This window comes from Motacilla alba, chromosome 3, assembly GCF_015832195.1.
Source record: "Motacilla alba alba isolate MOTALB_02 chromosome 3, Motacilla_alba_V1.0_pri, whole genome shotgun sequence".
In the NCBI taxonomy this organism is placed as follows: domain Eukaryota; kingdom Metazoa; phylum Chordata; class Aves; order Passeriformes; family Motacillidae; genus Motacilla; species Motacilla alba.
In genome coordinates, this window is record NC_052018.1 from 5,957,803 (window position 1) to 5,984,668 (window position 26,866).

At 43.5% G+C, this 26,866-nt stretch overlaps 2 protein-coding genes across 13 annotated transcripts in view; one reads left to right on the forward strand and one right to left on the reverse strand.

Annotated features, from left to right (window-relative positions):
• Positions 1–4,740, reverse strand: part of SUPT3H (SPT3 homolog, SAGA and STAGA complex component) — a 256,077-nt gene extending 251,337 nt beyond the window's left edge. For 3 of the 5 annotated variants that reach the window (XM_038132856.1, XM_038132854.1, XM_038132851.1), the window contains exon 1: positions 4,521–4,740. The gene's annotated coding sequence lies outside the window, so the exon portion shown is untranslated. Of the gene's footprint in view, positions 1–4,508 lie in introns of all 5 variants that reach the window. The other 2 variants (XM_038132853.1, XM_038132852.1) reach the window with 2 other exon arrangements.
• RUNX2 (RUNX family transcription factor 2) overlaps positions 1–26,866 on the forward strand; it is a 215,901-nt gene that overhangs the window by 35,053 nt on the left and 153,982 nt on the right. For 7 of the 8 annotated variants that reach the window (XM_038132843.1, XM_038132842.1, XM_038132846.1 and 4 more), the window contains one exon: positions 24,013–24,296. In XM_038132843.1, the coding sequence (XP_037988771.1) occupies positions 24,013–24,296 (284 nt within the window). Of the gene's footprint in view, positions 1–23,728; positions 24,297–26,866 lie in introns of those variants that run through there. The other variant, XM_038132850.1, reaches the window with a different exon arrangement.

Below are 26,866 nucleotides of genomic sequence, written 5' to 3' on the forward strand. Positions count from 1 at the left end.
TAAAAGGCAATTAAGTCATTCATTCCCATGTAGAAGTTAGAGAAGAAACATGCATGGCTGATAGCAACAGGTAAAACAAATCTTCTAATACATGTAGGTGTAGATTTTCATCCAAAGAATAACACATATGCTGATGATTTTATCTTTAGAACTATCCTGTTCACCATCCCTGAAGATGAAATAATCCTTCCTGGTGTCCTTGTGCATTACTATTACTGAAGACCTTACATGAAAGCAGTAAACAAGCACAACTTTCTCACTGACTTAGCAAGGAAAGAAAAGTCACTAAAGCAACCTCAGATTAAAATAAAACCTTCTGACTCCACTACGTGCAACAACTGCTGTGTTTTATTCAAAGTGACTCTGCATGTCCTCATATTTGAAGCTACTATTTGTCCATCCCCATGTTAGACATGACAGTTACTTACAGCTTCTTCTGAACCAGACCACGGAATGGTCTGGACTGCTGAAAGAATATTAATACACAGATGTGACTGTTTTATTTGAGACTGGGAAATACAGAGAAGAATTTCATATGAGAGCTCTGCCTTCCCATCTGGAGGAGTTTACAAACACTTCTTAGAGTTTCCAACTCCAGTCTCATCAGAGCTCAGTCCTTCTCCAGAAGTGATACATTTGTTTTTAACAAGGAAGCAGGCAATATGAATCTCATATATACACCCACCTCCCTCTGAACTGGATATGCACACTTTTTTGCAGAGCTTTGTGTCCCACTGGCGGTTAATAGCACTGCAAATTAAGCACAAATGACTTTTTCCTTCCTTCCTAAAAATGCTTTAGGAAAACAGTGTAAAGACCAAACAACCTGAAACTAACAGCCAAGTTCTCACAGCTTCCAGAATCTGACTTCTATAGCCCTGCATTTATTTCAACTAGCAGTTGTTTTTTTCTTAATACACTGGTATTACAAACCTTCTATATGAATGATTTAACAATAGTCTAGAGATGCAATTCAGTGGTCATGGCCTCCCCATGGGAACCCCTGATGATTTCCAGTGAAGCAAACAAGGTGTGCTCACAGGTCTGGTGATAATAAAAAGCTTCCAACTCATCAAGGACTTACACACTTGATTTCAGCATGCAAGAATGAACAAGGCCCAATTATGACTTGCTCAGTATTTTGCTTTTTCTAACGAGTAAAGCATTCTTGTATTAATATGCAGAGGTCAGGTTAGTCCTGTCAATATGTTTCACTGCTCATTGGCCAGCAAGCAACACCTTTAGTGAGTATGGGTCCCCATCTGTCTTTAGTCCCATTTAAAGTAAATTAAAAATTTAAGGGTTTACTAACAGAGGTGGATTTTCTGTGAAGCATAACCAAGCTATCATTAGCTTTAAACTGTATTTTCCTTGGTATAACTTTTCTGTCTAAACCTTCACCTCCTTTTAAAATGGCATCTTCCCAACCTATCACACTGATTACATCAACCCTTCTCCTCTGATATCACCCTGAGCTGTGTTTGATTCACTATGTGATACACAATTAAAATATTTTCATAATATAGTTCCACCCTGACCTTAATTGAATATTCTAGCATATCAGGAATATGATCAAGTTATGGCATCAACATATGCATCTAAAATTCCTCATCAAGAATGAGCAGTGAAATCTATAGCTAAGATTATTAAAAAAAAAATCAAATTCTTGTTGTGGGGCTGTTCCTGTTGCAGAAATCAGTGCTTGCCACTGTAAGTATAAATTCTCTGGAGGAGAAAACGTCTACTTCCATTGTTGTTCATCTATTCAACATCTAATTCAAGTAAAACTACAGGAAAAACAGCCACGACTTATTAATATAAGGTCAAAGCATGAAAATTAGATCTTTAGAAGCTGGTCTAACAATGTGTCAGTAACATTCAGGCCACCCAACCCCTTTCAGAGATGTTATAGTCACATATGATATCCAGTAAGTTCCTGCTAAAATGCAGTCTTTTTTACTCAAAAATACACATTTCTCCCAGGTATACCTCAGTACTGGGCTTAGTCAGAAGAATTATCAACAGAGCTCTTCATTGTTAAGTGCTTTTTAAAACCAAATGCTTGAGTGACATTTCAAGTTAAAAAGCCTACATTTCAGCAAAAGTCTACTGGAAATCACATCTTCCAAACAAGCTCTTGGCCCCTTTTATCCATTACTGCTACTTCTGTGATGGCTTAAGGAGCTGTGCAAACTAGAAACTTTGCAGCTGACTCTGTGAAAGTCTGATTGTAATCAAACACGATACTTCAAACATATGCAAAATACAGGGGTAGAGAAAAGCCAAAGATTATTTATAAATAGAAATTTCACCTGTGATAGCTTGCAAAAGAACACTACTAGATTACTTTAAATTAATAATGACTCCACGTACAAATGCCAAGTACCTGAAACACAGATAGCAGATCAAATCAATACCACTTTCAGTACCTTTGACAGGCAGCTTTTTTTTGATCAGCTCCAGATAAGCTCGTAACTGAGTTACCACTGCATGGTTCCATGAGAACACAGGCCTAACTAACTTCCTTTTGTTTCCATGCTTGTGTATCTACACATTTGGGTATTTCACAATTGCAACAAGAACATTAACTCAGTTATTTTCTATGGTATAATTAGGCTGCCTGGGTTTGGCCTCCTGCCTTAGAATACTCTTGCAGTGATGACCTAGAAAGACACTGTCTAGCTGCTCTCACTGCTCGAGGGCATCGCAGCAGAACAGCACCAACGGCAGCTCTGTGCTGTTGAATGTAGGCAATTCTTAAAACTCTTGTAGCTTGCTAAATTACAGCTTGCTTATGCTGACAAGCTGCTAATCGATTAATCAACTTTCAAACAGCTCCATTCTGTGCAACCCAGAACAGAGCCCAGGAGAGTAATTCAGCTGGTTATGGCAGTCAGAGGCTCTAAAGGCCACAGAATCCTGTGAAACCTTAAGAAATGTCTTCAAATCCATAGATTTAAAAATCACAAGTTAAATGCTACTAAAGGATTTCTTGCTTACTTCCCAGAGGCACAACTTTGAGCTTTTCCTCCTGCAGTTTCAGTATATTCTGGTTAGACCTCAAGCTTTTCTTCAGAATCATCCGTAACTAAGAACCTCTTTATCTAACTTAAAATTAACTTTTTTGAACTTCCACAAGCAGAGATAGGGCTTTCAAAAAAACTTATTTTTATCCTGTTACAGCTGGAAATGCTACTTCTGGCCATCAATATTTGCACCTACAGAGCAACAATACACAGGATAAAAAGGAACCAAACTAAATACAAATACGATTTGTATATTAGTAACATGCAAATAGGATCCTGTGTAAAGTCCACCAAAATTAACAAAAGGACTAACACTGCCTTCCACTTGGATCTAGCCAACAGTGAAGAAAGATATGCAAAAAGGGAGAGGGTGGCTGCACTGCATCCTGCCAAGTAAGCACTACTGTCTTAAGCCAAAGGAAAAGCGAGGCCTGTATCAAGAAAGAGATTGATGTGGGAGTTACATAAAAGACTTCAAAAGAAAATTTTAGCGAAACACCAACACGGCTGCAAACCTTGAAACAGATTCACCTGTAGGAAATCAAGTGTCTCATAATAAATCACTAACACTAATGCCATACAGCAAACTTGCACTGTCTGCAACATCAGGTTCCTGCTACCATTTCATAAACACAGTAATATATATTTTGCATGCATACGTGCTTTGCAGTCATCGACTGCAAATCATCCATCTGTGTAATTTCTAGGAGCTTAGAATAAGTTGATCAGTAAACAGGAAGTATAAAACTATTCTAAAGTGGAAAAATCCCTTATAGTTAACACAGAGAAATATTCTTCTGGACTGTCAGTCCTAGGCTTTTAACATTTACCAGTAATTTCTGTAAGGACTAATACTTTCTATAAGGAACACTATAGATCTTATGAGAACATTCTGGCATATCAGGAATACCATTAAGTTATGGCATCAATGTATTCATCCAAAATTTCTCATCAAGAATGAGCAGCCAAACGCACAGGATTCCAAATAAGGATTATCACAGGATTCCAGTTAGTGAATCACCACACCTGTTCCAGCAAAATAAATAAAATCCATTTCCTCCAGATGAAATTTACAAACTAGTCACATTTCACAACATCAGAGTGACACGAAGAAATTAACAACACGCAGCAGTACACACTGTATTGCAGGCCACAGCTTGGCCGCTGTCACATAATCTTAAAGAGTATTTTAAAAAATTAAAATATTAAAAAATAATCATATTTAAAAAAATAAAAAGTCCTAGGAACACCTCCTAGATTAGTTGCAAGACCACAAAACGAACAGGACGGGACAGGGTCCAACGTAACACTGAAGGCCACCAGAAAACGCCGCGCCCCCGGGCCCCCCGCGCCCCCGCCCCGCAGGTACCGCGGGCAGGAACCGCCCCGTTAATGCTCCTGAAGGCCCCAACAACGAGCAGCCTCGCTAAGTTAATTAATAGCAACACACTCTCTAATTGCGTGCTCTCTCTGGTGACTCACTCAAAGGCTCACCCCTGGGGATGGATGGATGGATAGATGAGGAGGCTGAGATGTGCAGGGGAGGATGAAAGGAAGGTGGGAGCAGCTTGTGGTGCCCGGTCCCCCCACCCCGTGTGCGGACAGCCGAGAGGGGAAAGCGAGGGGCAGGCACTGAACCTCGGTCCTTCCCCTCCACGCGTTGCCTGGACCGAGGCGAGAAACGAGGGGGACGGAAAAGCGGCGACAGCCTCGCGCTGCTGCTGCTCCCCCCGCCCGCCACCGCCGCCACGGCCGCTGAGGGAGGGGGGGTAAAATGGCGCCGCCCGCGCCGGGGAGGAGCCGGTTCCGCCACAGCGGCCGCCCCGCAGATGGAGGCGGGGGCGGCGGCGCCTCCCAGGGCGCGGGGAGGAGCCGGGGCGAGGCGGGGCTGCCGCCGCTTCCTCCCGCCCCCGCCCCCGCCGTCGCCGCCGTGCCTCTCGGCCCGCCGCTCGCCCGATCGCCCGGGGTTAGTGTCAGTGCGTGTGAATATCTCAAAGGCGGGTGCCAGGAGGATGGTGCCTGGCTCTTTACAGTGGTGTCCAGCGACAGGACGAGGAGAAGTGGATATAAAATGAAACACAAATTCCACCTAGACATGAGTAAGAACTTAACTTACGTTGAGGGTGACAGAGCACTGGCTGCCCGGGGATTTTGTGGATTGTCCCTCTCTGGAGACATTCCAAACCCAATTGGACGTGTTCGTGTGTCACCTGCTCCAGGTGATCCTGCCTTGGCAGCGGGATTGGGCTGGATGGTCTCAGAATCCCTTCTAACCCTAACAACTCTGTAGTTCTGTGAATAACACAATCAGGTTGGAAAAGACCTCTGAGACTGTCAAGTCCGGCCTAGGAACCAGTCACCACCTTGTAAGCCAGACCATTTCCCTCAGTGCCACATCCAGTGGCTGGTGTTGCATATGCTGCCTGGTAGGCCATGACCACCTTTCCCTTCCCCTTCAGCTCCAGGCATTGCTGGAGGGCAGCAGGAAGGGGCTTCAGGGCTGGTGTGAGTCCAAAAAGCCAGGGGATTTTTGGGAGAGACAGCTGGATCTCTCTGCAGCAGGGAGATGTGGGCGTACACAGGTGTCTGGTCTCAGCACAGGTGCCAGCGCACTCTCATCTCTGCAGCCACATCCTTGTACAGGTGTTCAAAAATAGCAGTGCAAACAACAGCGACCTGTGTTCATCTTTACCCTGGGAAGCACCAATGGATCCTGCTACAGCAATGCCCAGTTGTACTATTTCAGCTATGATAAATAATAGTTTGAATTAATAGTGAATTAATAGTTCAGATTAATAGTGAATTAATAGTTCAGATCTGAGCCAGGGAGATTTAGGCTGGACATTAGGAAGCATCCCTTTACTGAGGGTGTGGTCAGACACTGGAACAGGCTTATGGATAGGTGGTTGATGGTCTACTTCTGTCAGTGTATAAGAGGCATTGAGACAGTATCATTATCTTTAACTTTGGTCATGATTTAACTTTGGGTCAGTCCTGACATGGTCAGGCAGTCAGACCGGATGATTGTTGTAGGTTCCTTCCTGCCGAAATATTCTGTTCTTTGCTGTGCTGATTCAGTGCATTGGTGTGGTTACATACCCGTGTATTTCTCTTGATTCCTGGCAATGGTGGCTTTCCTCTTCCTGTATCCTGCCAGCTCAACAAAGTTGATGGGGATGGGCATGACTAGGTGAGCTGGAGCATTAACCCACCTTTCCTTTTTTCCTTTCAACCTTTTCTTCCTTGGATACCTCCTAATCATAGGTTTCTGTGAGTTTAGTGTGGTCACTCTGCTCATCACATACAGGTTTGTTGGGAGACAGGCTGATACATGCCATGGTATAAAGAGGAACTAATAAATGGGACCAACAGAGGTAAATGGAGTAACCATTAGTGCTTTGAAAAAAAAAAATCTTACTTTTCTCAAAAGTTTGTGGGGTGTATAACTTCAAAAGTTACGCTCTTTTACTTTGCCCTCCTTCGTCCCTTTTTAATTCAAATTCCTGCCTGCACACCAAGCAGTATTCATATCATTTTACTAGGACTCATTCTAAGAAACTGACAGCTTAGATACTTTGTAATTTTCTGTAAATCTCAGCATTTTGCTTCTTTGGGGGTCTGGATAAGAAAAGGAGGAAGAAGAAAGCTCTGGCAACCACTGCAGTGATCTTAACACTCTAGGGACCATCTGAATTCCAGTTTAGTAGAAAGAAATCTTACATTGTTTTTCCCTTAGCTGACTTCTGCTGCCCTTACTTTTTTTTTTTTTTTTTTGGCTACCACTCACTCCCCATCCTTCTTGCTACTTCATATAAACATTCTGTCAGTCCCCTCTGCATTGCTTCCTCCCTGTTCCCACCTCCCACATCAGCCTCAGAAAGACGAGGTGATTCTGCAGTTCGCTGCCGAGTGCTGCCAGCCCCTCTCCCTTCTGCTGCTGCTGCTTACCATTATGGAAGTAAAGCTGATACCAGCCTGAGCACTGACAGCAACAGGGCAAAACACCAAGATATTATCCTGGAGAATGAGAGGCCTCACTCTGCTGATTCTTGCCTGCACAGCAAAGTTTTAAGTCGTTGCTGTGAGGAGGATGGCCTGAACAGTTCCTTCCTGTTATACGTTTTAAAATATCTGGGCAACTCCAGCCAAAGCAGGATTATCAATAAGCATTTTCCTGGCGAAAAGGAGAATCAAAACATTCTGTCAGGTTATGAAAAGTACTGCAGAAAAACTCAAGGCAATTCGAGTTTTTAGCCAAATTCTGTGATTTGTCAGAACCTTACATTAAACTGAGGGAGGCAGGCAAGGCAGCATATTATTGACATTTCTATGCATATCTTTAGATATCTCAGAATTGGTAGGACGGAATAATATAAGAACATAGAAAAAACAGAGAAATTACAATGCCAGTTCCAAATGGTGATTTTAATACAGGAATTTCTGGGATAATATGGTTGAGCATGTCCAGTGTGAGCTGCATAACTTCCAGGAGCTTGGATAGCGGCAGTGTGACTTGGTGAGGTGCCTGAAAAAGCACTGACAGAAACATTTCCTGACAAATTGTGTTGCTGTGCAGAAGCCTTTCGCCTTCAGTGCGAGGTTACCTGCTCATGAGGGATTGAAGCTCCTGCCCAGTGTTGAGTTGGGCTGATGAGAGAACATTCTCTCTGTTGCCACTTCTATAGGTAATGACTCCTGGCAGAATAATTGAACAACACAGATACCTACTGGCTACAAAAAGTGAATGCGAGAAAATCTGCTAGAAGACAGGAGGAAAGAGCACTGAGGTGTCCCTTCTAGTACTGTGGCTTTGTTTAGCTGGTAAAAGTGCAGAGGCTGTCCTCTGCTCAAGTCTGAATTCTTACAATACTTGCAAAGAGGGAAAAAAAGACATGATCAGGGTTTTGTTATGTATTATACAGAACCGAAAAAGGGCACATACAAAATTGTTTCCCCCTTCTCAGGTCACCTTTCAGATCATGAGGTCATTATGAACTGTCTCAGCACTTTCACAAACTGGAGTCTGCTCAAACCATAATGCTTACAAAGTTTCACTTTGAATAGGCCTGATTTTCTCTGTCATTTGTTTTCACTTTTTATTTCTCTGCAGAACATAAAAAGTCAGAAAAAGATTTTATTTTCCCCCTACATAGCATATAATTTACATCAATCATCCCAGGAGGTCAGTACCACTGGGGTGTCATTTAAATACAATGAATATAAAGTAATGAAGCTCTTGCTGGAGTGGATGGCCACAATTCTCAGAGAGAGAGAGAGAGAGTTTCCAAAGCATGTGGAGAAAACACAACGGGAGACCGAGTGAATTCATCACACCACAAAAATGTCTCCATCCTGTCGACAAAGTCATTAAAGGAAAATGAACCATTGTTACTCTAGACGCTTGCATTCCTTCACCATAATAACCTCAGTATAGAAGCATTGGGGCAAAGAGAATTTGCACACACAGGAGAAAAAAAAATTCAATCTATTTAAAAAAAAAAAATCCTGATTATGTAATGAAAGAAGTCCTCCATGCTCCAAAGAGGAGACGGAGCCTCTGCAGAAGCCACAACTAATAAGGAACCTTATGCAGTGGTACAGGGCGGTTTCTTTTCCTCCTGCCAACAAGTCAAAGTGAATGCCAACCCGGACAATTTTTTTTTTTTTTCAGATAACCCACAAATTATGTTCTCCTTCAATTACACAAATGTTTCTACCCTTTGCTGATCCATAGCCATCCTGGTTTTTAAGATCCCTTGTTGAGATTTCTCCAGTACCATTTCCCTTTTCATATTTATTTACTTCCAATATTTTTTTCAGTTGCCACTAAAGCAATCTGTGAGGAATGCAGGGATTAGAAAAGTTTACCGTGTTCATTTTTATTTACATTTTTCAGCAAAGGATGTCCAAATAAGAGAAATTGTCACGTGTCTACAGTAAATCATAGCATATACCGGTTTATTAAAATAGATTGTACTTCTGAGGATCTCCCTCAAGGAAATACCACTTTAAAGCCAACCACCATGCAACCCCTGGTCAAAAAAAGTAGCCTTAGAGAGCTGCAGCAGAAATCCCTCTTTTATTGTAAATTATTTCATGGTATGGCAAAGACTTCTTTACCATACTAATTAAAGAAGAAATATGCTAATTAAAGTATTACTTTTAATTGTCAAAACCATATAGCAATGTAATGGATAGATTACTTTTTTTTTTAAAATACCAAAGAGCTGCCTTGATTTAAGCAAATACTGAAAGGGAAATCTGTTATTTATTTTTAGTAACTGCATGGAACAGGGAGCCTACTAAAAAGGGAGCAACTTACTGAGGAAACACATGCCAGAAAAGACCAACTCATACCTGTTAATTACAACAAATATGCTTGCAGACAACAGCAAGAATGCTATTTATCCATCATTTACAGCCACTGAAGTGCAGGGAAAGTAATTGGTATGCTGGCAAATATCCCAATTAATTGGGTGTGCTATTTATTAGGGTGCTGATTAAAGTGTACTCTGCAATATAATAGTTGAGTATAAAGTTGCCAACTCTTGTTCACTCCTGGCTCGTGGGGATGAAAGCAGGAGAGTAGACTAGCACAATATGAAAATAATTACGTATTCTGTGCCAAAATGGATTTGAGGCAATTCCAATGGCTGGAAGTTAAAGACCTGGAGAGACAGAATTAGGTAGCACCATGATCTTGAGGACACAGCTTTGTTTTGTGTAATCCAGTTGTGACCAAAACCTTCAATCTGTAGTAGCCATTTTGGACATGTATTAACACTTCTCTCAGAAGCCAACCCCATCGGCACGCCCTTAAGTAAGCAGCATATGAATTAAACATAAAACAAGATAAAAGCAGGGTTTTGTTCTGATCTGAATCAATGCACTTGAAGAAAAACTACTTGAGGAGGGCCCTTCTCCCAGCCACTGACTCCTCCAGCCTGTCCAGTCAGCTGCCCTATCTAAGACTATGCCGTAAATAGTACTTGCTTGCTGTGCCCTTTTCAAAACCATGGCTTCCACAAATGGGGCTGGGAGTTGCCACACACAATCAAGGAAGCATATGCTAATAGTTGTATGTTATCTGAAGTAGTGCTTGAGGTTTGATCTCAACCAAGATAACCACCAGAGCAAACCAAAAACACGATTTGTAGCAGTGAAGAATTTCTCGCTCCTGCATCACTTTTCACTCACCTTGTTAGTACTGAGGCAAGACCTGGGTAGAAGGCCCAACTGGCCATGATTATTAATGAGTTTAACATGCTTTTGTTCTTACCACAGAGGTCACAGCATTTGGGCAACATCATGCATTGCACCTCTATAGCCAGAGACATTCAAGTATGACGTCTCTGGTTAGAGAGCTCCAGAAAAAAAGGACTCTAAAAGCAGAAAATGAGATTTGGTGAAGAGTCTTTCTTATGAAACTGACTGTGCAGCTTTGAAAAGAGATCTCCAGCAGTATGCTGGATATCCTTGTCACCTAAAAATGAGAGCAGTAAAAGCAGATGAAGTGCCAATTCTGCCAACAATGTAAAGAGCCAACACTTAGTAGCCAGAGACTCCTCTAGCTAAGGGGCACGTAGCAGGGTTGGCTAAATGTCCAAATGGATCTCAAGGAGCTCCCTGAAGCACAACATCAGGAGAGCCTCATCATCTCTGTAATCACACCTGGCCATCACTCTGGCTGTCCTGCCTGCCAGCATTTCACTGGAACCACTGTATTGCACAAAATGCACAACCAAGGTAGCTCAAGACAGACTGAACCAGCAGCATACTGATTACTCTAAAACCAGGATTTATTCTGGCAAGTATGATATCAGGAGTAGGTTTCAATGGAAACCCAGTCCCCATGGTCCATGCAGGCAAGAATCCAGTTCCTCTAAAAGCAGACCTCTTTGTTTGGCCATTAGATTTGCTCTGTAGAAGCCACTGACTGCATTTGTGAGGGCTGATCTCAGCTATCCTATGTCAAGTCCTCTGGGCTATGTTGTTCCCCTCCACCTGCCTTTCCAAAGCACCTCACACAGATCCTGACTCAGATGTGCCAGATCCATGGTGATTTTTTAAGTAGCCCAAGGCAGCTGTAATGGCATTGGAAGCTTAATTTTAGGCAAGTGAATTGAGTCTTAGGGTGCTATTGAGTATCATGGTAGCTTAAATGGCTAGCATAAATATAAACAGTTACTTTTAGTCAACCAAATTTAGGTGTCTGAACCTGGAACTCAGCTCTCCTCTAGCTGTCATTTGTCCAAGGAAAATAGCAGTTATATGTAGTTACTTTTCACTTTAACATGAGATATACAAATTGGAGTATTATATTGCTTGAGGAAAATTTGCAGGTTTCTGCATCCTTTTTATCCTTAGCAAAAACACACCTGGGTCATTTGCCAGGGAGAGCAGGGTGGATCCTCAGGTTAACCATATCCATATGACATGGTTAGATTATTATGGACTCCAATCATAAGCCTTTGGAAGGTAAGTGAGAATTAGCCAGAGCACTGAGTTTTCTTCTGCAGAAAAAAATAAAAGCAGAGGACATTACTTCCTTCTGGATTGCATGTACCTATAATGAAAGTTTCCAGAATCAGTCCATTCAAAACAGTAATTTCTTGAGATGTAGGAATAGCGCCAGCAATTTGCATCAAATTACTACTGGACTGCAGAATAAATAACATCAGCCACAGGTTGCTAAAGATTTAATTTCCTTAATAGTCTGAAACAAATTCATGTTATTTGACCATGCAGAGCAGGTAGAATGCTGAGTTTATGGTTCTCTAACACTTCTTACTTCTCAGGGTGGGTGCCCAGTGGTGGTAATCTGTGTACATTAGATATGAGATACAAATGTATCAGAGAAGCTTTTTTTTTTCCCCTCTGAATAAATATTTAAATATTTAGGGCCAAATTCCATTGCTAAACATATGAACACAGCTCTCTTTGAGCTCATTGGACTGGTGCATGTGTATCTAAGGGCAGAACTTGGCCCTTAGGTTTTAGATTTTAGCACCAAGCTTCCAATGTAAAATAACGTGTGATCTGTAACACACAGGAAAGCAGCAAGACCTGGTTTTAAAGAAAGGGTACAATTACATATTTCCATCTTTCTTTTGGATAAGAAGTACTGCTTTCAACAGGGGTCCTGAGAATATCCTTAGCTCTTCCCCAGACAGTCTTCCTTTTGTATAAGGTGCTTCTCTGGCAGCTGTGGCCATTCCTGTAGCTGAGAAGCAGAGCAGGATACTTCTTTATTTCTTTGCAACTTCTCTCCAATTTCCATTCTGCCAGCTTCAACTTAGTATCATGATGGAAAATACAGAGCCACTTTAAAATACTCTTACACTAATGATTTAGATACGGTTTTTAAATTATGAAAAAGTCAGGATGTTGATTTTAAACTATACACAGTGTGTTCAGATCAGCCAAAGGACATACCCAGTCAACCTTTCCAATGAGCCAGTATTACAGCTGGGATCAGCTAAAGCATTTTTACTGGGAAATGTCTACAGAGTGCCAAACAGAGCTCTTGAATCAGGAGAGATTCTTTCCCGATGCTTGCTACCTCTTTTAGCCCTCCTTTTAAAAGTATTTGTAAAGTATTTAGATTTTTGAGTGGGTTTTTTTTTTGTTTTGGTTTGGGGTTGTTTTTGTTTTTGTGGTTGGTTGGTTGGTTGGTTGGTTGGTTGGTTGGTTTTTTAAGGCTTACATTCATCTACCATCCAGGGCCAGGAAAGACATGAAATGGCTGCATGGTACTCATGCAATATTGTGTGACAGGACGTGCAGTGTGACAGAAACCTCTACCAATGCCAAAAAAGAAAGTGACAATGACCAAAAAACCATCCCTAAACTCAAAAGAAAGAAAAAAAAATCCTGCAAGTGTAGTGATTGACCCCTCTGAAATTTCTCCAGGATTTCAAAATTCTTCAAAAATTGCTCTCTCCAATCTAATATAGTTTTGTATTTTATCATTATCAAAAAATACTCAAACTGTTACCAACTCGGTGAGCCTACTGAACAGTTCATATATTTTAGTGGGTTTTGTGACAGTCAGGATCTTGTTGGGAATTAAAGTTTTTGGGGGATAGAAGGCTTTTGGAAGATTTATTCTGAATTTCACTGTCTACCTTTGATTCCTTTTCTGTGGTAATATGCTAATACTAATGGCATCCAGCACAGCAGAGAAGGATCTTGCACAGTTTTAAAGATTTTCAGATGCAATTATAAGTGAAAGTGGACTGCTACGTTCCTCCAGCCTTTCTAAAATCCTGCACAGATAGACAGACAGACAGACAGATTAAACATTAATCCTTCTAAAAGTGTTGCTCCATTTGTGGCCAAAATAGTATTTTATGGCATTTATTGCAAAGGTCAACTAGAAGTTGTTCTGTACAAAATAGCATCTTCTTTTATCCACTTGAAAAATAACTTCTGCTTCAGTTTCCTTCCTCATATGCCAGCTTATTCTTTGCGTAATTGCAAAAATAAATGCCATAGAAAAAGAAAACCTCTCATACAATCCACTTCTTAGGGATTTTACTATGATGTTTCTACAGAACTGGTCAATTAACGAACATCTAAGAAATAGAGATACCCGACCCAGTCTAGTTTGGCAGAATAGTTTCTTGTGTTTTTTCACATGGGCTCAGAAGTGTGCATAGTGTGTGAAGAGCCTGCAAGATTCAGCATTATTCATTATGTCAGCAGCCTCACATAGTGAGAGCTCTGATCACTTACTAACAGCATGGGTATTTTCTTTAAATTAGCATAATCTTTGGCTATTGGCTTGTGGCCTTCAATTCTGTATTGCTGTAGATGATAAGGCACTGTACATTAAAAGTCCTGCTCATCATCTGACATCCTGCAAGTGTACACCAGCACAGAAATTCTCAGGCCATGCTGTCAGAGGGGACTTTGTACTATCCCAGGTTTACTGATTATGGGCCTTTTAGAGCATGGATATTTTGGTAGGCATGTACCTGCCCCAGAGAAACAACGTGTTTTTGACAACTGCTGTCAAAACGCCCACCCACTCTCCAAACATCTTGGAGCAGGGTTGAAAACAACTGCTCATCCACTCTGGACAAAGTCAGTGAGTTCAGCACCTATTGTAACAAATTCTTCTGTACACTGCAAGGCAAATCCCATGTAGCCCTCAACAGGGCTATGTTAGGAACAAACTTACCTGACCTTGTCCATACCAGTGAGGCAGCTACTTTTACTAGTAGTTGAATGGATCTGAGGGTGGAAAACTATTTTTGACACCCCTCATCAAAAACAGGTCATTTTTCTAGAGAAGGCAGAGCCCCAATATCATTACAGACCCCACATGCTGAAGTACAGTGGGGTGAGTTAACGACAGAGGTTCATCCCTCAGAAAGGCACTTACTCATTTTAAATTCAAAATACTTGTGTTGTGGAATGTGGAGTTAATGAAGTTTGCATTGATTATTTCAAATATGATGGAAGAAAATCAGCAAGCACATTGTGTGTATCTATTAAATCAGGTAGACTTAATAACCCAGTTCCCCTTTCGCACCAATGTAAATCAAGAGGGAGAGAGCTGAAGGCCACTGAGAGTGGCCTTCAGCCACTCATGAGTTTCTCATACTTGTGCATGAGAAACCTCTATTTCTGTAAATATGGTAAACCTTCTTCTTACTTCTTCTTTTCACTTCTTCTTCTCACTTAGTTTTCATGACTGCCTTAAATAGTTATATTAAATAGTCTCTATTGGACGCAGAACATAAAATGCAGAGAGGCAGGGGAGCATGGAAGGAGCATGATGATGGGAATACAGGGTGGGCAACCAGGAGAAGCAATGTCTGTCCCATTCTCATTTGCCCTGAGATACAGAGCAAACAGCTTTCAGACTTACTAAACATTCTGAGCACACTGAGAGCTCTCTGTTTATTTCAGATGTGTAAAATGCCATAACTTGCCAGTAAATGGAGCTGGGCATGCAAGTGCGTGCATGAAGATAACATATTAGTTACAAGAATTATAATTGTCCCATCATTATCTTTCTTTCTTTCCTGAACCAGAGTAAATGTGCCATAATCTAGCAAGAATCTCATGATAAGTAATGTTAGAAATAGCTTTTTTTTTTTCATTTTTAGCTGCCAGCTGTCTATTTTAGACATAACATCACCCTTTACTGTAGGCTTCCACATAAAAGCAACATGAACAGTAACGTCTCTAAGAAAGCATGAATGATTGGCTGCAGATTCTTTACCAAAAAGGGTGTTTATTTACTCCACACAGATCATAAATTTCGTTAGAAAAACGATCAGTGGTAATCTACATGTGGTGTTTAGTAAATAGAGCTTTCCTCTGCTTCCCTCCGTCCATGTTCTTCAATTGTCAAAAACAGTGGAAGATGGTTTTTTCGTGCCTAAAAATACAAATTATTCCAGCTCTCTAAATTATAGTGGAAATAATGATCTGAAAGACTTAACATATTCATCACCAAGATGGACATTTGGACATGGAAATATGAAAGGATAAGGTAACTGGAAGGATAACTGGAAGCAGCAAGTTAACTGAAGTCTTGCCTCTGCTTCTCTTACAGGAAGCAGTACCTTATTCCATGAAGGCTCTCATTGAAATCAGTGGAACTGCAGACAGAATAAGCATTTTCTCTCTTTTCTTAACAAGTTTTTTAAAAAAGAAAAAAAAAAAAAAAAAGAAAGAAAGAAAAAAGAAAAAAAAAAGGAGGGTGGGATCTGCCTTTTCATGTAACGGGCTTTTATCTGCTCAAAAAATCGCGCTAACCTCCGGGTGCCAAGCACAGTATCTTTGAAAGTATTCCAGGGATGGGAAGAACTCCTCTATCTTCTCCACTACAAAGGGAAACTTGGTAGTAATGAGAGCTGCTCTGGTCTTCCAAGAAAGTTGTTGCATCTGCTGTGCCCCCTCTGGGGACCTCTTGCTTGTTCCTCCTGAATACTTCCAGTTTATGTCGTTCTTCTTATATTTCAAATAGGAGAACACCTTAGTGACTGTCTTTGTGTTGAGTTTTTTGAGAAGACAGAGGATTCTCCCTTGCTTTTCAATATGTGCATTTAATAGACTATATAAATATTTATATAGTAAACTAGAATAACAGGTTTTGGTATTACATCACAGAAGCTCCTAATATCATAATGCTTCTAATATCCCAAGGTCAGAGAACCTTGTTCACATTTGAATGTCTGCTGTTAATGGTGAAGATTTTAATTATTCTTGATCCTTCTAGGGCCAGACCAGCATTTGAAACAAATAGTTTAGAACTTACCATGCTTATCATAACTGAATGATGAAGTGTGTTGTGAAAGAAATGTCCATAATTTGTACATAACTATTTTTTTCTATCACTTCAGAACAGACTACTGAAAAAAAAATCTGTAGAGAACTTTGACTTCTGAACTAAGAGTATAAGCCAGATTTCAGCCTGTAAGGAATTTTTATGGTTGAATTATAGACTTCTAAAAGACACAATTTAAAACTGAACTGCTGACAGTCATTCTGATTATATTTTTTCCAAGCTACTATTAACTAGGATGAGACCTTAAAGGAGGAATAGATCCCATCTCTATCTGCTGACTCAAGAGTTTCTTATCCTTTCCTCTAAAAACAGTGCAGCCTACTGTCAGGGACAATATTGGTCAGACTTGACTGACTACAGATCCAATCCAGTCTAGCAAGCCCAGTGCTGCCATGGAGGCTTTGCAAAATTCAGCTGCCAACTCCTCCATCTGTACTGAGCACGCGCAAGAAAAACCTCAACAATTTTCAGCAGCTTCTAACTCAGCCAAGTTCGGGTGGATCCTTTTGGTCAGGGACAACAAAAGGAACTTATCTGCTTTTTCCTCCTTATTCCTCTCCTACTCAGTAAAACTTCCCATCCCAGCTCTGAAATAGATATTGGCCTAAAATCTTAAAATGTTGTGAAACAATGTGTTTTCTCTTAATGCCGATCATAGAAGTAGCAAAAGTATTTTTGCTGCAAGTTTCCAAAAAATTCAGCTTGAGGCGGACTGTGGATTGAAAAGATCATCCTGAACAGCTAAAAATTGGCAACATTATGTGAGTGAAAACAAGGTCTTATACTGGAAAGTGGTAGACAAGTTTAGCTGCAGACACTGCTGGCAGCTTCACCTATAACATTTTTTCTGCCAGATCTTTGTCTTCTATTACTAGAGAGAATCATTCATGTGATGCCTAATGTTTTGTCACCTGTTCTTATGGCTTGTTTTGGGACTGGCACTGTTGTCTCCTGTGACTTGGCTGCCAATTCCATAGCACTTGACTTAAGGGATTGCCCCACACTCAAGGGCTGAAGGCCACACCTGATGTGGGGCACACACATATTTCTGCTAAGATGTATGGTCAGCATTTTCAGGATTACATTATGTCACACCATGAATATGATTATTCTTGATGCCTTAGTCTGGCCTGAGTGAATTTTCAGGAAAGAAAATGCAAAAAAGTTGTTATGGTCCTTAAAAAGGTGGTTTGCTTTGCCCGTTATGCTTGTTCAATATTTGCCATTACCATATGCTTCCTCCTATTTCACTCCTGTAGTCTGCACCATCTCTTTCATAGTTGTCTGTTTTCATCCTTTTTAGAACAAGCCTGTCACTATTCAGTGTTTTTCTAATAATTCAGCTTCAAGTCTTCTGTTATTAACAAAGAAATCTTTTCCTGCCATCCATGCTATTGAAAATAGACTTACAATGGGAATCGTCACCACTGCAACACTGAGAGAGTAAATGCAAGGATCTGGTGCTGTGCTTGTGGTTAGAAACACTAAAAACCCTGCTCCCACTTAAGACTGATTTACATCTTGTAGTATCTCCTGCGTGAGCTTTATGGAGCTTGTATCTGGCCAGAGAGTACTTCATTAGACTTTTAAAAACAGCATGCAAATTTAGGGACTCTGCAAGGTTCCAGAGGTATAAACACTTTTTAATTACAGCTATACCACCCACTTTCCCTACAGTTAGTCAGAGAACCAGTTTTCACTAAGATCAACAGAAAAAATAACCGTGAAGTTTCTGGCTCATGCAGCTTTTACATATGCTGAAATAAGGGGAAAAAAAATTAAGTTATCACTTTTTAGCCTTTATATCTCTAACACAATATAATGATTTCATATGAATTCATCCAAAGGGAAAAAAAAAAAACCAAAACCTTTTCCTCACTCTGAAATTAGTTAAACTGAAGCTGGAAGGAGAATTAATGGAAAGGGACAAAGTTGGTCTTGCTGTGAAAAATGACAGTTTTCCCCTGACTATGAGGACCCTAGCAACTTCCTAAAGCTAATTTTTAGCTTGCATTTTGCAATAAAAAAAAAAAATTATTTGAGAAAGACAGGCTTACATTTTTCTAGTCCTACTACACCTTCAGGTTTTTAGTGCCAGAAAGCACAGGTCATACTTTCTCTTTCCAACACCGTTACAAGTAGGCCGACATTTCTTGCTCCTCATGCTGATGACATTGTCATTTGCTGCTTTAAACCTCTCTGAAATATGTGCAATCCCAATGGGGCATAAGAGGCTGCAGACAGGGAGGGAAATGGGAGAACTCTACAGTAAGACCCACATCATAGGCTTGCAGTCCCTGCTTAACAGAAGCAGAAAATAAATAATTTAGGAAAAGTTCAGAAGCAGTAAACTTTGTTGTTTGTACAGCCCGTGTTTTGCTGTGTGCTGTGGAAAAGCCAACAGTCTTTCAGCAAGTCCAGGGCAGGTTTCCTACCAGATTTTCAAATTTTTTTCCTGGTATTAATGGGTGCCAAACCCTGCTCATCTTTGGACCTCTCAGAATTTATATACATATTTTTCTATCTCAAAATGTATATGGGTAGCAGTTAGGACCGCATTCTATACTGAAGGAAAACTTGCTAAAGGTCTTGTCTGAGATCCCAGAACATTCAGCATCAGATCAGGAGACAAAGCACAAGAGTCTCAGCTCTCAGTCCTCATTTCTTGCTGAAAATGCTGGGGGGAAAGTAAAATTCTCTGGTAATTTTTTTTTTTTTTTTTAATGCAGTCATTTTGTAGTCTGTCTATCAAATCTTTATGCTTTAGTTTGTATCAGGGACTGTAAATGCTAAAAAGCAGTGCATGATGCTGAAATATTAAATGCTTCAACTAATTTCAGGACACAAAGGATCTTCTTTTATCTGGGCTGTAAATCAGTGGGGCAGAGATACAGCAATTAAACAAACCATAGTAGTCCATAGTCTGAGTAAGAATGCTGCAGTTACAGAACTCATTACCACACGCCTACTTAGCAGACCGAATAACGTGCTAATCTGGAGTACTATTTGTCATACTTAAGAAAAAGCAAAGAATAGCTGGGCAAACAGTCAACTTCCAACCAAAGCGAAAGTAAAGCGCTGCCAAGAGACACTGGAGCTTATCTCGCCCCTATGGAAATGAATGGAAGTTCGGGCAAAACCTGCTCTAGCATTAAGTTTACTTAAGTTCACATATTTTGGCTTGATGCACACTTTCACGAGTGAATAAAAAACTTGGGGAAGGTAGATGTTGGAAACAAGAACATTGGCAATTCTTTCACTATAGTAATAATTGCTGACATTGCTGTAGTCGCCCTGGCTAAAAATATCAAATACAACAACAAACCCAGTGAACCCATTCATTTATTCCCGTTTCACAAAGGCTATTTACATACACAGAGAGGCTCAAAATAAATTCTGTATTCATCATATTTGCAGCACATTCCAGCCCAGCAAACTGGCATCAAAACTATTTATTTAGGTAACATCATCCAGGTTAGAATCTTTCATATCTGATAATTATTTTTCATCTGGAGCACCCAGTACTTACAACAGGAGCATACTGGGCCTATGTTTTGGAAATGTGATGGTAAACAAACTCAGTGTTCTTTAAAACATTACCTTTTTGTCCAAAAGCAGTCTAATTATGGCTGTATTCATAACACAGTTAAAAGTGAAAAAGCTAAAAAACAATATAAATTGCAGCAAGCACAGCCATACTAATGAAAATTCAATACTGTAAAGTGGATCTGAAGGTGTTTGTTAAGATATAACTTGCAGCGCAAGCACATTTTTTCACCAACCTCCTACAATTCTCTAAGACCTTAAAATATGACCCATTTTGCAACCAGTGCTAAAATTCCAAGAAGTTCTGAAATAAAACCCGAGGAAAGCCGAGCAGCAGGGTTGCTCTCCATTCCAGCCAAATCCAAGCCAACGTTCCAGATTATATATATCTTAACATGAATGACTTCTTCTGAAAAATCCTATCCAGCTTTTATGTAGGTCCATAAACATTACTAGTACTTTTATTAATTTGTCCATAACCATTTAAATAAAATTCTAGAACTCTGAGCCGTGATCTGTTCCAGACTGTAGTAAGTTCCTGTTAAATGTATAAATGTTCAGCAGAAAGATATTTTTGCACAGAGACTGAAAATCAGCTGTGCCAGATACCTGAAACTTTGTTAGGGCACTCAGTGGAAAATTTTATTTTGACATTATAAATAACTCTGGACTATTTTAAGTGACCTTAAACTGGTAGCTTCCAATGACTTATTTTAGTTTATCCTAATTAACTTTTTATTTTATTTTAGTAGGAAGAGAGGTGACTGTAAAATTTTTAGTGTGACTAATTAAAAGTGGAAAGGTATCTTCTTGTTTGAAATGAAATAAATCATGATTGTCAGGCTTATATAGCATTTGGATTTAAAACAACTCTTTGCCTTCTTTCTAGCGCCTTTGGAATGGCTCTTTGGGAATGTATTAGAGCCAGCTAAAGGGGGGAAGGAAGCCAAAGGAATCTATGGACATAAATATTTTGCCAAAATAAGTATGAAAAAAAAAAATTCTGTATCACAACCACAGCAACCCAGAGCTTCTGTGTATATACTAATCCGTATAGGTGATGAGTAATTGTGCCTTGGAAACGCCTGTGGCCTCTTTTGGGGAACAGTAGATCCCTGTGGTTGTCGGGAGTAGTAGGGCGAGCTCAGGAGGGGTTTGCAGCGTTACCCGCATGGATCGCGTCTTCTCAACAGGATAGAAAACTTTCAGAGCCCTTCCAACCTTGGGCCGGCAAAAGAAAAGGAAAAAAAAATAACCAACCGTTGAGGAAATGAACAAGCGGAGGGCACAGATCCCTGCGAGGCAGTGGGTCGGGGGTGCCGCTCCCCGCGGCAGGCGTGGGAAAGCCGCGGAGCGGAGGGAGGGAGGGATGGAGGCACGGCTGCGGAGCGGGGCTGGGTGGGCGCCCGGCGGGCGCGGAGCCGCAGCCGCGGTGCGCGGAGCGAGAGCTCTCCCCTGTGACCGATCGGCGGAGCTTGCGGGTTGTTCTCTGCTCCGGAGCCGAGCGGGGCAGGAGCCGCCGCCTCCGCACGCACCTTCCCCGGGCACAGCCGGGCTTTGCTCCGGAGGGGCAAAAATTGGGGGTAGCGGGGCACGAAGGCGCGGGGGCAGCGGTGCCGCCCGGCAGGAGGAGGGCGCGGAGGCTCCGCGGGTGCGGAGACAGCCCCGGAGATGCCCCCGGCGCCGGCAGCCGCACACGGACAGCCCGAGCCCGGGAACGCGGCTGCTCCGCCGGGGCTGCTCCGCCCGGCTTTTGGCGCAGGGTCCGGCGGGACAAACCCGGCTGGGTCGGGGTGCCGGGCTCGGGGCTCGGAACGGCTTTTGGAGGGGCCACGTCCCCGCACCCCCCAGCGCAAACAGACACACAGACACAGCGCCCCGAGTCACACACAGGCGGCGAGCAAGGAGCACACACGCAGCGCCGACTTTTTACAAGAAGGTGGAAGTAGCAAGTCGGAGTAAAGCCTTAGAAATTAGAGGGCGGGTTGTGATAGGCTGTTATCTGCACGGGGAGGCGGTGACACTTTCATACCATTGGGTATGTAAATAGTTTTTAATAAGATCTGCCCTTTTTTTCTTTTTTTTTTTTTTTTAAGGGAGAAAACAAACCAGACTCCCTTTACCTTAATAGTCTGAAGGGGGTTTTATAGCTTTCATTCATTCAAGGAAATGGTTTAGGCTTTAGACTACCGGAGACTTAGCAAAAAACTCTTTGGCACCAGATTATTCTTACTCTTTTTTTCTTTTTTTTTCTTTTCTTTTTTTTTTTTTTTTTTTGCAAGCAGGATTTTTCATGACTTTTTTTTTTTTTTTTTTTTAATTTAAACAAACAATCTCAAAAGTGTTAATGGAAAAAACCCGGAGAGAAGTGGAGATCGGAGACCGTCTCCTGCTCCCCCCCTTCTCCGTCCCTCTCCCCGTGGGTGAGAGTTTCTCCTCCTGGGGGGGATGCACATTGGTTTATTTATTTTGAAGGCTGCAAAAGTCTGAGGACTGAAGCACCACGTGCTGCTGACTCTCATCAGCATAATGATCGCCTTAGCCAGAGAGTCCTGTATATATAAACCACAAAAACCTAATCATTAGAAATCCCAGCCTCCAAAAACCACATTCAGGACAAAAAAACTGTGGCGTGGGTTTATTATTTTTTTTCCGGCTCCTTCATCTTCCCCGACCTCAACTTCTTGGGACCCAAAAGAAGTTTGTAACTTTTGGTTGCTTTTTTTCATAATTATTATTTTTAACCCGATTTTCCAGAAAGAAAAATAACTCAAAGAAAGCGACATTTTAATGATTTTTTTTTGGCTGCTGTTGTTCATCAAGGGCGGAAAAAAAAAAAAAAACCAAGATTTTTGTTCGCCTATTCAACTCAACGGACTTGGATCCAGCAGCGACTTCATGTGAAGGACCGGGCTGCACCGAGGCTGCCTTTTCCTAGAATTTGCTTGGTCATATTTTAGAAATCAGCCTAAGGAGGGGTGTTTTATTGTTGTGTTGATTGTTTGTTGTTTTTTTTTCCTCAACTATGATCCCCGCTTCTTTTTCCCTGAGAATCCGAAAGTTCAACTTTTTTTAAGTCCTGATCCTCCGAAAGGAACTAGTAAAAAGTCTCTTTTAATTATCAGCCCTGTGACTTTCCTCTTCACCCCAACAACCCCAGTAACTTTGTTTCCCCGCCGAAATCGCTTCGGGAGCGCCTTTTTTTTGGAGGGGGGGAGCCACTTTTCTCAAGCCCCTTCCCGAGCTCCCGCTTCCTGAAGCCAAAGGCAATAAGCGGGGGAACCCAGAGGCTCCTCGCCTCTGTCCCAGCGAGGCTTTTTGTTTGCTCTTTTTTTTCTTTTTTTCTTTTTTTTTTTTTTTTTTCTGCGTGTGTGTCCGGAGGAGGAAGATTTCTTCGGAGGAAACCGGGACGTTCCCCTGAACCCCCCCTCTTCTCTCCGCTCCTCTCCGGGGCTGAGTTACGCTACGATTCTGGCGGCCACCAGCAGCAGCAGCCCAGGAAGCTGAACCAGCAGCGAGTTCTACTTCTCCCAAGACAATTTTTGGAAAATCCGAAAAGGAAAAGAAGACGTGGAGGGAGGGGAAGAAAAAAGGGAAGAAACTCGAGCACTTGAGGGAAGAAGCGGTGGCTAGAAGGAGGGAAAAGAGCAGAGAGACTGTGCGAGAAGGAAGGAAGGAAGGAGGAGGAGAAGCGGCAGCGCTTTGCAGCTGGGCAGAAGCCGGGACTATGCAGTTTCCAGCCGGGCTGTGCTGAGAGGGGCAGCCCCAGACCCACCGCCAGCCTCTGCCTCCTCGCTGCTCCAGGCTGCAGGCGCCCCCAGACCGGCATCACCCCTTGCCCCGTCCATCTTTCTTTAAAAAACAAAGCAAAACAAAACAAAAACAGACTGAGATTTTTTTTCTTCGTGCGTTTAATCCGCTCCTTTTTTTTTTCTATTTTTTGTCTGATTTGCTTTTTTGCCCCTAATCCTCACCCCTCCACTTTTTCATTCACCCCTTTTTTCGCTAGATATATATTTTTTTACAACCCCCACCCCCACTACACGCCTCCTCTACCAGCGATCCCCCTACCGCTCCCCCCCCCCCGCCCCCCAATTCGCTAACTTGTGGCTGTTGTGATGCGTATTCCCGTAGATCCCAGCACCAGCCGGAGGTTCAGCCCCCCCTCCAGCAGCCTGCAGCCCGGCAAGATGAGCGAGGTCAGCCCGGTGGTGGTAGCCCAGCAGCAGCAGCAGCAGCAGCAGCAACAGGACGCGGCGGCCGCCGTGCCCCGGCTGCGCCCCCACGATAACCGCACCATGGTGGAGATCATCGCTGACCACCCCGCCGAGCTGGTCCGTACCGACAGCCCCAACTTCCTCTGCTCCGTCCTGCCCTCGCACTGGCGCTGCAACAAGACCCTCCCGGTGGCGTTCAAGGTGAGACACCCCCCTCCCGCGGCCGCCGCGGCCCGGGATGCTCCCCCCGCGCCCCCTGCCCTTCCTCCCGCAGGGGCTTCTGTGCCCCCACCCCCCGGCCGCAGTGTCCCCGGTGATCCCCGTTCTGCAGGAGCTTCTGTGCCCCGCTGCCCGGAGGGATTTCTCTCTATGTGTCCCGCAGTTCCATCCCCCCAGGCCCGTCCTTCAGTGCCTTCTGTGCCCCCCCGGCCCGCAGGGACTTCTGTGCCCTCCCGTCCTCCCTCCCTGCAGCATCTCAGTGCCCCACCGGCGCGCAGGGGTTTCTGTGTCCTCCCGACACCCTGGCCCCCGCGATGTCTCGGGTGGCCCCCGGACTGCAGTGCCTCCTGTGGCCCCCCTCACGCCCCCAAGCCCTGCAATGCCTCCCCGTGCACCCCCATCCTGCAACGCCTCCTGTGCCCCCGGGCCCGGGGGGCTTCTCTGGCCCCCAGTCCTGCAATGACTCCTGTGTTCCCGCCCTCCCCTCCAAGCGTTCAAGTCTGGCAGTGCCTTCTGTATCCTGTCACCGTCCTGCTGTGCCTCCTGTGCCCCCGTCCCGCGATGTCTCGGAGTTGGGAGTGCAGCCCCCGCAGTGCCTCCCACCCCCTCTCCCGGTCCTGCGGTGGCCGCCGTGCCCCCGTCCTGCCGCGCTCCCCGTGCCCGCCGTGCGCCAGCTCTGCCCCCCTCGCCCGTGCTGCTGCCCCGCTGCCCCCCATGCTCTGCCAGCCCCCCCTGCACGGCCTGCACCCCCGGAGCCATCCCGTTATCTCCATCCCCGCGGGGCACTGCCGGCCTGTTCCCCCCGCAACCCAGGGGCACCCTGTGCCCCCTTCAGCATCCCCCCGGGAGACACCCCCTGCTCCCACAGTCTCTCTCCATGGGCTTTTTTTTTGAGAAACCGACTTTCCCCTCCCTGGGGAAGGAAGGATTCAGCTCTCGGCCGGAGCTCAGTGTGGCACCCCTCCACCTCGAGAAACCAATCCCTGACCCACGGGAGTGCCCCTTCCTCCTCTCCGCTCCCAGGAGTGGGACTGAAGGATTTGGGGTGGCTGTGAAGCGTGCGGGGGGCGGCTGGAGTCCGAGGGTCAGGCTGGAGAGGCAGAGTGGGATCGGGGCTTTGCCCTCCAACAGCCCGGGCAGAGATGGGGCTGGGAAAGGGGGACACAGAGCACCTGGAGGGAGAGACACGGGGCCCCTTCATTTCTCCTGGTGGACGACCGAGGAAGTGGCTGCCCAGAGAGGCTCTCCTTGGCAGGGTCGCACATTTCCATAATAAATCCCACCCCGCTCTGCACTGGGGATGCTGCTTTTAATTTTCTGTCTCCATCCCTATGGCGTGCTAATGAGAGGAAACGATTTTAGAAAAAAACCTGTAATAATAACAGCAATAATTACGGGCTTTAAAGCAAGCTCTTTTCCTCCTCTAGCAATATTTCCAAGTGTTCCCCCTGGAGTTTTCCTTCCCGTGGCTTTTGGTAGGGAGGCGACAATGGCTGGGGTGTCCCCAGGTGCCTTCCTGAGCAGGGCATGGGTCAGGGTGAGATGGGGTGGCCCTTCGAGGGTCCCAACATACCCACATTTTCCAATGAAAAATAACACACCTGGAAATCCCTGAAAAAACAGAAAAGTTTGGAAACAGTCTCACCCAGTGCGTTCCAGAGCATCGCCTTTTTCTTGTGTTTCCCGACTGCCAGCCGTGTTATCATGGCCGTTTGTTCGGGAAGAAATAGTAAACGTGGTTAAATGAGCCCCTGGTAAAGTGAGTGGTGATAACGATGGAGGTTTGCTTTGAAGATGTTACGGGTGTGCGGGTGAGGCTTGGCTAAAGCGCTCGTGTGTGTGGGAACAGTTTGGAGAGGCTGGAATTGCGGGAGGAACCCTTTGCACAGGGCCTGCTTGTGCAGGACACGATGGTCGGACTGAGCAGAAATGGCAGGAAAGTGAGGTGTCTTTTGGCTTGGTGTAGCACTCAGGGGCTCTCTACATGTGGATCACAGTGATTCTGATTCAGAGGGTCTGCAGGGTAAGGAGGAGGAGCTTTCAGAGAATTGTGATTATAATTTAATTGAGTGCTAGATTAAGTTGGTGTTAGAGTTACTCTTTAAAGCAGGGATGCAGGAGCTGCTGCATTATCGTGCTCACATTGCTGTTCTCATTTGAGGTGTCTGAGCCTTCTCCTACCTCGCAGCAATTCAAAGGATGCGGTCGCATCTCATTAGAATAAGGGAAAGATCTAAATTAAATATTAAAGTATTTAGAATATTATTACAATAAGAATGCTTACATGTGATAAAAAGGTAGACAAAGGATTAGACTGTTCCCCAATCTTTTTGTGTTCATATATATGTATTTATATGTATCTTACATGTGGGTCTTGCGTTTGATTGCTGACACGGAGGTACAGATCTGACCGATTTTCAGATGCATCAGAGGCACACGTTACCCCTTGTACCCGGCTGCTGTGGGTGCAGCTGTGTTTTCATATGCAATATGCACTTTTTAAAATATGCTAAAATTACATATGCCCTTCTTTACCTGTATATCAATTTGAA